The following is a 12,334-nucleotide window of genomic DNA, read 5'->3' as shown; positions in this document are numbered from 1 at the left end:
CCTCGCCATACAAAACCACAGTCACGTTGTGGGTCATAAGTATTCATAGCTGTTGGTAAGGCAAAAAAAAAAGTTACCAGAACTTGGACGTCAATCTGATACACACTACCAGGTTCCCTAAATGCCACAAGAAAACAAGCATGGTACTCCGCAAACGAGTTTCTCAGCTATCTGAAAGAACAAGGATCCTCTCACACTCCCAGCCTGCTCAGGACAACTTTCACAAAACTCTTGACAAACCTACTGAAAGGAGTGATTCATTGTCTTGATCCAAGGATGTAACCAGGCACCTTACGACACAGGGGCATGGCTGATGTGACGCTGAAGAATTACACAGGTAGCATTGCACATGAATATATTAAAAAACAACTCTGATCTGTTTTCTTTTTCAAGTTTTATGTATACAGATCTTTTAAATCTCATTAGCAGTGGGTTTGAATAATCAATACGCAGAGAAACAGCAACTAAAATACGGGGAAGTTTCAGATCTTAGCCGCGATCTATTTCTTAAGTTGACGTGCACAAAACCTAACTGACACATATTAAATTTGCATGGATCCACTGTACCATGAAGAAAGAAAAACGCTTTCATTAATTCCTGTCCAATTTTTCAAACTTGTACTTGCCCATTTAAATGTCGGTTTAAAAACAGTACACACTTCTTGGTTTTGCACGCAGTACTTAATACAATGGTTAAAATATTGATTTTAGAACAAGAGTAATGTTGCTCACATGCTAACGCACAGATATGACCTGAAAATACGAGGTTCATCACTGTAGTCTCTCATATAGTGAGCTAATACACTATAAATAGCCATCTATATATAAACACCTCAAATGTGTTTTTTCAAGCCATACCAATCACGTATACTTACTCAGCGTGAAACTACAGCAAGTTCTTAATATTTTAACCAAAGCTTATCCAGGTAGCAGTGCATGCTTCAAAGGGATAACGAGCTCTGGTCCCGCTCATTAAGAGCTTGTCTTCATGTTTCTAGCCATTCATTCGTTAGTAGATATATTAAAGGGTATTTCCCTTTGGACCCCCAAGGCTCTACCTATCTTTACCTCCAATTATTCCTCGCTTTTTTTCTGGCCGATTTTACTATTTTGTTCAAAATAGATTGATTAAATATGGTGGTGTCTAAGACCAAATCTCGTTAAACTCATTCACGCACGTCCCCTTCAGCTCCACGAGTCGCTCATGGTGTGGAAGGCGCAGAATGTGGCCCAACACAGCCCTGGCAGCGCAGGAACCGGTAGGTCGGCCTGTTTAAAAGATAAGGCGGCCACCTTATCTCCGCAGAAGGCGTGCAGTAACGATCGTGTGTGTGTGTGCAAATCCGGTTGGTTGCGCGGCTAACGCTAAAAAAAAAAAAAAAAAAAAAAAAAAAGGGAAAAAAAAAAGGGGAGGGGGGGAAGAAGCCACAAGCTGACAACTGCAGGCAAATTCCCCCAGAAACTTTCCCCAGCTCCAGCCCCGGAGCCCAGGGGGGGGCTGCGGGACCCCGGGCGTGTCGGGGCCCTCCCGGAGCTGAGAGATTTGGGGCTCCCCTGGGGGGGGGGGGAGCCCGGCCCGGCTCCGGCTGGGGGAAAGGGGAAGCGGCGCCAGCGCCTTCCCCTCGGCCAGGCCCGGGCCCTGCCCGCCCCGGGGCCGCAGCCTATGGGCCGGGCCCCCGCCGCCGGCCTCCACCGGGCCGTGCCGGGCCTCTCCCTCCTTCCCTCCCCGCTCCCTCCCAGCAGGTGCCGTCCGGGGGGGGGGGGGGGGGGGGGACGGGTAAAACGGGGAGAAGGGGGTCGGGGAGGAGCCGTCGCCTCACCATGAGGAGGACGAGGCGGCCGGGCTGAGGCGGCGGCAGGAAGATGGCGGCTCTCATGGTAGACGAGGCGGCCGGCGGGGCGAGCGGCGGCGGCTCCCTCGCGCTCGGCGGCCGCGGCGGCTCCGCACTTCCCCCGTCGCCAGGAAACGCCCGCGGCCGGCCCAGCGCCGGGGCCGCCGCCCGCCTCCGCCACTCGCTTCCGGCGGGCTGGCGCGGGGCGTCACGGGAAATGTAGTTCCGAGGTGGGGGGGAGGAGGAGGAGGAGGAGGAGGAGGCGGTGGCGCCGAGGTGAGTAGCGGGGCGCTGCGGCTGCGGGGACCGCGCGGGGGGCTCCCCGCGGGGGGTCGGCCCGCTGCGCTGTTTGCGTAGCGGGCGGGCGGACGTTACGGCTGTTGCGGAGCGGGCCGGGCCCCGGCTGCGTGGCGGGCGGGTGGGGGGACGGGGAGGGAGCGGCCGCGTTGGGCGGCCCGGGTGGGGTGGGGTGGGGGATTTAGGGTGCCTCGCTTCGTCCCCGCTTAGGAAGCCTATTTGTGGTCCGAGCTGGGCTGTGAGGGGATGGGTGGGGGCTTGTGGAGCTCCCGCTGCATCACAGTGTGGAAGTTGGACCCCGTCACGCTCCGACAGGCTTTATGTCATTGACCGAGTTACACCTAAAGTTCACCCTCGCCCAGTAAAAGTCCAGGTTTTGCACGCAGGGCTTTCTCAAACAGCTCGTGGAAAGCTGCGCTTGGCATGCTTCGCATCGCCAGCATGTACACAAGCGTACGAGGAAGTGTGAGGAGGGAAACAGCGCAGCGCCATATAAAAGAAAGTCCTCATGTCAGCTTATTGCAAGTCAGGCCCCGTTTGGCCTCAAGGAAAAGTTTGGCTCAGTCACTCTGTGACCCTGCAAAAATCACTTAGCCCCTCAGTTTCGTGATGTGAGAACACCTATTTATGTGCATGTGTATACAGTATATACATATATATATGTATGTACGTATATATACACACACATGTGTCATAGAATTATAGAATGGCCTGAGTTGAAAAGGATCTTAAAGATCATCTAGTTTCAACCCCCGTGCTCTGGGCAGGGTTGCCAACCACTAGAGCGGGCTGCCCAGAGCCCCATCCAGCCTGGCCTGGAATGCCTCCAGGGATGGGGCATCCACAACAATTTTAACAGCCCTGTGTTTTGCTGAACAGAAAAATGCTGTCACCCCGATTATCTGTGTAACACAACATGCTATGAGCATAGTTTGGTGTGAAATTTTACATAACTTGAAGACCTCTTGCTGTCCCTGCGTTTCAGATGTCTTGATACAGCTAATGTTTCCGTACATGTTAGCTGAAAAGAGAGAAAGTGAATGATATTCTTGATTCCACTAATATAGTGTATGTTACGAATAATGCCAATTATGTAACTTTTTATAAACAGATCGTGTAGTTATTTCCTGATTTTTTTTAATTGTTGTTTTTCATCCTGTGCAAATAAGCACCTCATTTTGCTGTTAATGAGGATCTTTATCAAACCAGGTATCTTCATCTGGTATATTCCATATACCGGTTCATCTGCTTGCCATATACATGAGAGGAATATCTAAGGAAAGTTATGTATTTTCCTTTTATAGTTCCTCTTAATATTTCAGAATTTCTCTGATCCAGAATCAGAGGTCTGGATCAGAGACCTAATTTAAATTAGGTCTTTAAATGCAGTAATGTTACTGTACTGAGAATTACTGTAGAGGCATTTGGGTGCTTCTCTCACCTGTAAGATTACCGACGCTTTATATGGATGTGACTCTTCTTGTTTTCATCTGGAAATTATGAATATTTTTATTAATTCTCCTCAGTATGCAGGCAGTTTAATATTGCTTATTTATAAGTGGAATGCCTCTGGTGCTTTAATAAGATCTCCAATACTTGCTGAATTTTACACTGCTACCCCTGGATATTTTATTTTGTGGTTCATTTATTCATTTCCAACCCTAACTTGTTTGGGGTGACTTTTTAAGGACTGTCAGCAGTGTGAATTTTTTTAAATAAAATTCATGCTGATCAAACTGTATGGTTAACATCGGGAGAGTTGGGCTAGGCTAGGCAAAATGCAGGTTTTTTCATAATTGTTACTTCTCGTCATAACCTTTCCAACCTTTCCTCATAACTGCTACTTTCTGTCATAACCTTTCCAAAATAAAGGCACAGCAGATATGGCAGTAAAAATGCTAACAGAGCTTTGCTGACATGTGTTCCAGCTCCCATTACTGCCAGTTCTACACTGATGTAGACCTTAGCTTGGAAGCTAGGTCATGCTTCACTTCAGGAATTAGTCCATGCTTCCCAGAAAGTCCGTGCTTCCCAGAATGTTACGACTATTGTAGTCATCCCCCTAATATAATAAAAACAAAAAGGTGTTGTTAGAGTCTTGTTATTAAGTTCATCCAGTGAAGAGACACAAAGGTGATTAAGGGACTGGAGCACCACTCCTGTGAGAGATTGAGAGAGCTGGGACTGTTCAGCCTGGAGAAGAGGAGGCTCTGGGGAGATCTTATTGATGTCTATAAGTACAAAAAGGGAGGGTGCGATGAAGACAGAGCCAGGCTCCTTTCCGTGATGCCCAGTGCCAGGAGCAAAGGCAGTGGGCACAAAATGGAACACAGGAGGTTCTGTGTGAACACCAGGCAGCACCTCTGTGCTGTGCAGGTGATGGAGCACTGGCACAGGCTGCCCAGAGAGGCCGTGGGGTCTCCTCCTTGGAGATCTCCAGAAGCCGCCTGGACGTGGCCCTGGGTGGCCTGCTCTGGGTGTCCCTGCTGGAGCAGGGGTGGGACCAGGTGGCCCCCAGAGGGCCCTGCCAGCCTCAGCCATGCTGAGATTCCTATTTAGGATTTCCTTTGCTTGGTTCCATTTGACAACGTAGAAGACTGAAATGTATTAGAACCAGATGATGCTTGTCCACAGCATTCCTTTAGTGCACAAGGAAAACGTGTGGTTCTTTACTCTGTTGAATATGCCAGGTAATAAAGCTTTTTGAGAGCACTCAGAATTGGCAGTACAGGAGGTAGAAGCACTATTCTTCACTTGTTTGAGAAAATTGTCCAGAGTATTCAGATTCAGTAAGCAGGCAAGTCATGAGAAGTTACCTTCCAATCACATATCTCCAGACCAGTTAGAATGAAAACGGAAGAGAAAATCTGCAGTTAAAATGTAAAGAAAATGTAAGAAAAGACATCAGCGATAACTTTGGGGAATAAGACTACTAACTCAGAATTTGAACAAGTGTGCAATTCCAGCGGTGCATATAGGTCCACTTAATAACATAGAGGCTACTGATGTATTCTCAGTGACCCGAGGAAGCTTTTTGGGAAAAAGGTGGAGGCAAGTTAAATACAAGCTGTAGTCTCATACATCGAGTTACATAGCACAGGATCCATCTCTGCAGCCTTCTTCCTTCTTTCCTCCTGTTGAGATCACAGCTGAGTATTGTTGTGTTTCTTTCATATAGCAGGTAAATGTGTATAGCTGCAGGAACAATCGGGAGAGATGATGGAGATGCTGCAGCTGTATAACTGACACTGTTTCATGTTGGTTCATATTTGCCTAAATCAGAAATGCCTCACCTGCTTTTGTCCAATGTAATGTACAGAAGATAAAGGAAAACAAAGGCCATACTGCTGGGTTGGGAGGAAAAATTTCACTTGGAATGGAATGTATGAATTGCATGTCCTCAAAAGGCAAAAAAGTAGATTTATTGAGGCACTAGAAATGTTTGAAGAAATGTTTTCTTTAAAATGAAAACAGTCATGCATTGGGTCTTAAAGTATGTTTGGGCTTGTTTGGGTTTATGTAAGCTCTGTCCTCCCTGCATTGTCATATGTGCATCTGCACTTTTATTGACTTTCTTAAGCACCAGGTCAAGTGGAGCTTTTCTGTCATTTGTTGTGGTGTTTTATGGCACTTTGTCCTTCTTCCATAGCCTTAAAGCTGGAAATGTTCTTAACCTCCTGTCACATTAGACTCCCTTCTGTTGTCTGCTCCTGGAAGTTAATAAAGCCACAAATCTATCAATGACTTTGTTTATGAGAAAGATCGTAGAAACACAGAATGGTTTGGGTTGGAAGGGACCTTAAAGATCACCCAGTTCCAACCCCCTGCCATGGGCAGGGACACCTCCCACCAGACCAGGTTGCCCAAAGCCCCATCCAGCCAGGCCTTGAACACTTCCAGGGCTGGGGCATCCACAGCTTCTCTGGGCAGCTTGTGCCAGTGCCTCACCACCCTCTGAGTGATCACCTAGTTATGTGGTAAAGTAAGCATGCAAAAAATGTTTGGTGTTTTTTCTGAAATGTAGAGAGGTTCACTGGAAAGGAAGGAAGCATTCATGACTTCAAGAGATACCAAATGTTGTCACATTCTGGTGAGGTTTGCAGTGGAAGAGGAGAGCTGCAGGACAGAAGCACATTGTTACATAGGTTTCAGATGACCAGAAATGGATCCAGAACTATTCATGAGGAAAAATACTTTCCTAAAGTTATAAGGAGCTCTTCCTCATGCAAATAATTGTTGCACTCTCGCAGCCGGTCACTTCAGAGAGGTACAAATGCCGTGCATGCTTGGTGTTGGCAAGTTGATTGTTGGGTAGGGGACTAGGGTGATTCCTGAAATCATTTTATAGGGGTGCCTGCAACAAAAGTTAGGTTTGGGGATATATATATATATTTTTTTAAAATTAAAAGTCTGGTGGGCCATTGGTAGAATGCATGTTTCTGTAATGCATGTTCTTTAAGTGAGATCATTAGGCAATACCACATTTACAGCTTGGTTCTGGAGTCACCAACAGGAAGCAGAGGTGGATTTGTGAATACAGACAAGGGAGCACTGAGGAGTTCTAGTATGTGTATGCAGGCAGACCAGGATCTCGTGCTTCTCTAGTCACACCACTGCTAGTTTTTGTGGGTAGAGGGGTTGGAAGGTAAGGCATTTTATTTCTTATGAATGATGAACTTCATGTTGTGGCTCACGATTTTTTGAGGTGAAAATTTCCCAGAATTCTGTAGACAGTGTTAACTGTGGTAAGATTTGAAGGTAGAAGTTCAGCTGTTTGATAATTTTGGAGAAAATCAACAAGTTTTCAAGCATTCTGAAATACAGTGCAGACCTGAGCTGATCATTATCTTGAGGCACTGGTGGTTCAGTGAAGATAGCAATTCTGGTTCAAAAGAGACTAGGAAGGCAAGTGTATTAAACATGATTTAGGAAGGAAATAGAGAAGAAGGAAGAGAATGCCATCCTACCATCGTAAATCCAATTTTTTTCTACATCTTGAATACCTAGTGGAGTTTGCTTTACATCTCAAGGGGAGTGGATATAACAGAACCATAAAAAGGTCCAAATAAAATGGTCATACATACAGAAAAGCTTCTGCTTGGGGAAGACCTAAATAAAGTACAACTCCTTCAGGTAAAGGAAGATATGGTTGTGGAAGATATACTACAGACATGTAAAATAATTACCAGCGGATAAGAACTGTTTGTTTACTTTCCCTTCCAGTACATGGGATAAGGGTCTTCAAATGCCAAGAGCCAGCTCAAGATAGATGAAGGACAGCAGTTCATCCACACAGGGCTTGGTTGTGCTGCAGAACTCCTTTCCAGTGGGTGCTCAAGGTTTACATAAGCTTAAGAGGAGACTAGGCAAGTTTATAGAAGAGACATTCGTTGAAGAAAATGAACAGAATTTGCTGAGTTCTAAATATGCAAAAATCAAGTCCACTTCAGGAAGTGATTTAGCTAGAGATAATTATAGGTTGGGAGAAGATTTAGAAAGGAAGAATGAAATCATACATATATTAACCCTGTTTTTTGGCATTGGCCAGTTTGAGACAAGATTTAGGACCAGGCTTTTGATCTGATTCATTGTGGCTTTTCTTACACATATTTTTCTGCTTCTGTTCAGGCTTGAAGAAGGCTCAGGATCTAGAAAGCTGGTCTGATTACTTTGGTTGTACTGCTTGGTCAAATAAAAGATACTACTTCTGGTTGTAAACTTTGTCGTGCATATGTTCACAGGCTGTTATGGCAGACGGCCACCAGGTAGCAAGTACTGGACTATATCAAGTCGATACCTGATAACAAACTTCACTGATTATTGAACTGAAGCGTGCATGTCAGCACTCTGAAGAAGGGTCTGTTGAATTTGTAGATAAGCACTATCCTATTTGCAGACTTTTGCAAAGCTTATTGACTGAAATTTATGTTGAAGGCAACAAAACTGTAATTTATATATAGCCTCAATATAGGCTTTTTCTGTTTGAATCTTGCCTAGGGGTAGATTTAATCCATGAAATATAAATGTGTTTGTTCTATCCTGTCTTTTTAATGGGATGGTTTATTTTCTTTAGCATTGTTTGAGTCATTTTAGCATTATATCAATTCAGTTGTATTTCTTTCTTTTTCGTAGAACTGAATTCTTACAAAAAAAATGCTGGTGGTGCAGACCTGACCTATGATAATACCTTGAAAGAGTATGAATATTTCAGCAAACTGCCTCTTCAGTGGTTCCTCATTAGCATCTGAAGTGCATGCCGCTGCTGTTAATGGAGATAAGAGTACCCTCCAAAAGCTAATAGCAGGTAAATGTTTTCGTTGTAGGTGCATTTTGATGACTGCTTCAAGACTGAGGCTTTTGGGTTTGGCTTATTGCTCTGATCCTTAAGATATGTTTTTGTTTCTTGATTATATGTATTTCTAGAATAAATGTAGTATTGAAAATAAGACTGATTTTTCTGACCATTTATTATTAACTGTTGCCTTTGATTGGTACTTCCAAGTGAAATAAAATAGAAAATTGGTAAGTGATGCACCCAGAAGATTTATTCAGGACTCCTATTTCAGGGAATTTAAAATTCTGGAGAAGTGCTCTGGGCTGAAATATTTTGGCTGCATATCCTTATTTTTTTTAGAATTATTGATTTTTTTTTTTGTAAAATTTGATAAACTTTTTTTTCCTGTTGATTTGTATAGTTAATTGAGTCTTGTCGCTGCTTAGAATCGTGGGACGAAATAAGCCCTGTTTGTTACTTCGATGCTCATACACTAATGTTTCTTGAGAGAAATTAAAGTGAAGGAAAGAGTCTAGCCCTATGGAAGCTGAAGTTTAAAAATTCCCATCCATTAAAAATCCCAAGATTTCACCTTCCCTCTCTGCCCAGGAGCTGGTAGGTCATTCTAGGTTAGTAGTTTTCAAAAGCGGTGTATGTTCTGAGTTCCAAAAACAATCTTAGACACATTTGGAAGGCTGCCCTGATGAAGACTATGGTTTTCAGCATTTCTGATTAAATACAATTCCAGCTGATACTGTGAAAGTTTTGTTTGTTCAGCCTATATGAAAATTCCCTTCCTGAAGCTTGGTGAGGGTGAATGACTGTGAAATAATAATAATAATAAAAAAAACTTACTCTATATTTATGCCATGAACTGTCAGTTTTAATGGCTATAATGGACTTGATGGTAATCACCTTAAACCAACAAACCAATGTTTGTGGAACATTTTATAAACAACAGCTGGGCAGTCGATATGCAGATGCTTCTAGAAATCTGTGGGATGCAACTACTTTAAATACATGTTTTTAGAAGTTCTCTGCCTGCACGTAGAGGGGAGAAGGTCTGAGCTTTAAAATCCTGGCTAACAATCAGAAGTGACAAGAAAGATTTTGCTAACTTCAGTGTGTTTTTATTAATCTCACAGCCAAATGACATATTTTGAAAACACAAAGGAAGAAGTACTTTTGTATTGCTGGTATACCTTGTCAAATATACTGCAAAACAGACATTAGAAACAGATATGAAAATCACTCTACTTCTAAAGATGATCATGCAGCAACAAAATAAAAATGCTATGTGTTATTTGTACATGGGAGAAAAAACTACGTGATCCTTGCAGTCTTTGCTCTAATGGCAGAATTTGGCTCTTGCGCTTTGTTATGTCTTGACAGGATATGACACAGACTTTTCTTGTCCTGTCTGGGCAAAAGCAAGAAGTATTGCCTAGCAGAAGAAGAATGCATCAGAGTAATATTTTTAGCTGTTTACCAGGCACTGTTGAAAGTATAACTCAATGCCAGAAGTAAATTGAGGAATTGGCTCTATTCACTGAACTCGATGACTGCACTTAGCAGCATCATATAATTCAGGACAGTACATCAGTGTCGTGTGCGTGTGCTGGATTGCTTAACAACATGATGCTAACACAGTTTGCCTTTGCGTCGGATTATGCTGATAGCAGTATATCCAGGAAGATGAAGTCTCTCTTTCACCTTCTTTTCGGGAGGGAATAGATTCATTATTTTCATCTGAGTTTTCCCTTTTTGGCTGCCGACATAGGAGGGGCATAGAATTTGATTAAACTCTCTCTTAGGAAAATAGCAGCCTCTCTCCTCTGTTTGATAGTTACTTCTTTTCCCACCTGCTGCAGCTTGATGAGGCATGTGTGACTGTACACAAACATATACGCTGTATTTTCCTATCATTCATAAATATGGACACATATGTAATCTGCCCCCCTCACCAGTAAGGTGTAATTTTAAAGTAGCAGGTGTTTGAAATAATACAGTGTGCCTTAGATACTATCTTCTTTTTGACATCCTGTACCAGTTAATGAGCATAAATAGACAAAAACAAAAGGTTAGAAAGGTTAGAAGAAAGAGAAAGGGATTTTGGAACAAACTGTCCCTTTATGCTAACCAGTACTGATGCAGGAGTGTTTAAACGGCTTATAGGTTAAATACCATAAAGCACAGTATACGCCAAGTATTTATTGCATAATCCATATGCTAAGTCTTTGCATTAAGTGAGTTGACAAGTACTGTATGACATTGTTCTGGAATTGTATGATCTAAGGCTTTGGGGAATACTGACAGTATTTTCAGGTTTTTTTTGTTTTGTTTTACAACACTGAACATGTCTTTAATTAACATTGCCTGCAGTATTACAACCCATCTGTATGATTTTAATCTTAGACAAAAAGGGAGCAAAAGTTAGTTTTGTGTTTGGAGGGTCATTTTGCATTTAACACTTTTATGTAGAGTTCAGGGAAGATGCATCCAGTTCTCTAGTTGTTCATAAGAACACAGGAATATGTGTAATAGGCATTTATACTCAAATGTCCATTCAGTCCAACTACTCATTCTACAACCATTATTATGTACCACTCCGATACAAGTGTTTTTTAAATATCTGATACGATGCTTTAGTTTAAATGTTAATTATACAGTCTCAGTTGCAACTATGCAGTTCCATGCTTTTGTTTGATTCTTCTCTCTGCTTCTCTTCCATATTCTGCAGTGGGGGAGCTTGAATAAACCTCAAGTCAGGTATTACAAAAGGCATGATTCCTGCAGGATACAGGAGATGATCTGTCTTTTAAAAATAAAGCAGAATTCAGGTCCTCCTCCTATCCTCTCTTACTCCTGCTATGGTATGAAGAACACGGAGAGATGTTAGTGTCTGATGTGACTGCTTGCATAGCCTGTGAGGAAGCAGTGAGGTCTGAATGTGGGAGTTAAATTTCAGAACTGGGTTGCTCAATCCCATGGTGTTCCTGACCTCTGTTGGCAACCAGATTGTGAAATGCGTAATATGGGTGGGGTGGGGTGAAGGTGTTGTTCATGAAGAGGGAGGGATGAAACAAACTTCATTAGGCAGGCATGTGGAAGAGAATTTAATTTTGACACAGCACATTTTAATTACCCCAACGTGTAAATATTTAGAAGGTTATCTGTGCTTTTTGTGCTAAGCCCCCTTAGCACCTGCAGGTGATAGAGTAGCTCCTGATCCTTGTCCTCTCTCTTACCCTGAGCACAGAGAGGTCCCTTCAGTGAAAAACCCAGAGGACTCACCATTCTAAGGGCCCTATAGAGGCTTGCAAGCAAAGAAAATAATAAAAAAGAAACCTGTTGCTAGCTGAGAATAGTTTGTTTACCTTAAAAAAGCAGTCAAATCACTGGCATCAAGTTTTGAAAGTCTTGCTCATTTTTTACTCAGACTGTATGCAGTCATGGAAACCCTTTGTCATCAGCTACATCACCATTTGGGAGCTGGAGGGGAAAACAGATGTCTGTTGCTCCATTTGGGCAGGGCTGTACTTGAGCTTTAGGCCATTTTTGCTACTCATATCTTCACCCATTTCTTTTAGTCTCTACATTCTGTATATCCTCTAACATATAACAGAAAGGCAACTTGGAATTGGAGATTTAACTGCTGAGTTAAGAACAAGTGTCATGTGAGCATAAGCCACGTACATGTGTCTGATCGAGAGAAATGCAAGTTTTCATATTTCTTCTTAAAAATGTACCTGATTGTGCAAGTCCCATCAACTTCAGTATATTTAAGACATTGAGGCTCTGTTAACACTGAGCAGTGGAATATAGTGATGTCTAAATTGTCAGACTGAACTACTAATACTGGAAGAACTATACTTCATTAGCTAGAGGAACTGGCATGTTTGTTGGGATCAGTGCCATGCTAGGTTATGAT

General features: G+C 42.9%; 2 protein-coding genes across 5 annotated transcripts in view; one reads left to right on the top strand and one right to left on the bottom strand.

Moving 5' to 3' along the window:
* The window catches only part of ERP44 (endoplasmic reticulum protein 44), a 55,424-nt gene extending 53,406 nt beyond the window's left edge, over positions 1-2,018 (bottom strand). The window contains exon 1 of the mRNA XM_035550609.2: positions 1,821-2,018. Within this exon, the coding sequence (XP_035406502.1) occupies positions 1,821-1,877 (57 nt within the window). The 5' untranslated portion in view covers positions 1,878-2,018. The remainder of the gene's footprint in view (positions 1-1,820) is intronic.
* Positions 2,016-12,334, top strand: part of INVS (inversin) — a 99,492-nt gene continuing 89,173 nt past the window's right edge. Inside the window, exons 1-2 of one of the 4 annotated variants that reach the window (XM_050709194.1) lie at positions 2,016-2,108; positions 8,262-8,433. In XM_050709194.1, coding sequence (XP_050565151.1) covers positions 8,328-8,433 — 106 coding nt within the window. In that variant the 5' untranslated portion in view covers positions 2,016-2,108; positions 8,262-8,327. Of the gene's footprint in view, positions 2,109-7,871; positions 7,987-8,261; positions 8,434-12,334 lie in introns of those variants that run through there. The other 3 variants (XM_050709195.1, XM_035550618.2, XM_035550619.2) reach the window with 3 other exon arrangements.

Source organism: Cygnus atratus, chromosome 2 (genome assembly GCF_013377495.2).
Source record: "Cygnus atratus isolate AKBS03 ecotype Queensland, Australia chromosome 2, CAtr_DNAZoo_HiC_assembly, whole genome shotgun sequence".
NCBI lineage: Eukaryota > Metazoa > Chordata > Aves > Anseriformes > Anatidae > Cygnus > Cygnus atratus.
The sequence above is the reverse complement of the archived record's forward strand: the minus strand, read 5'-3'. Positions and strand labels throughout refer to the sequence as shown.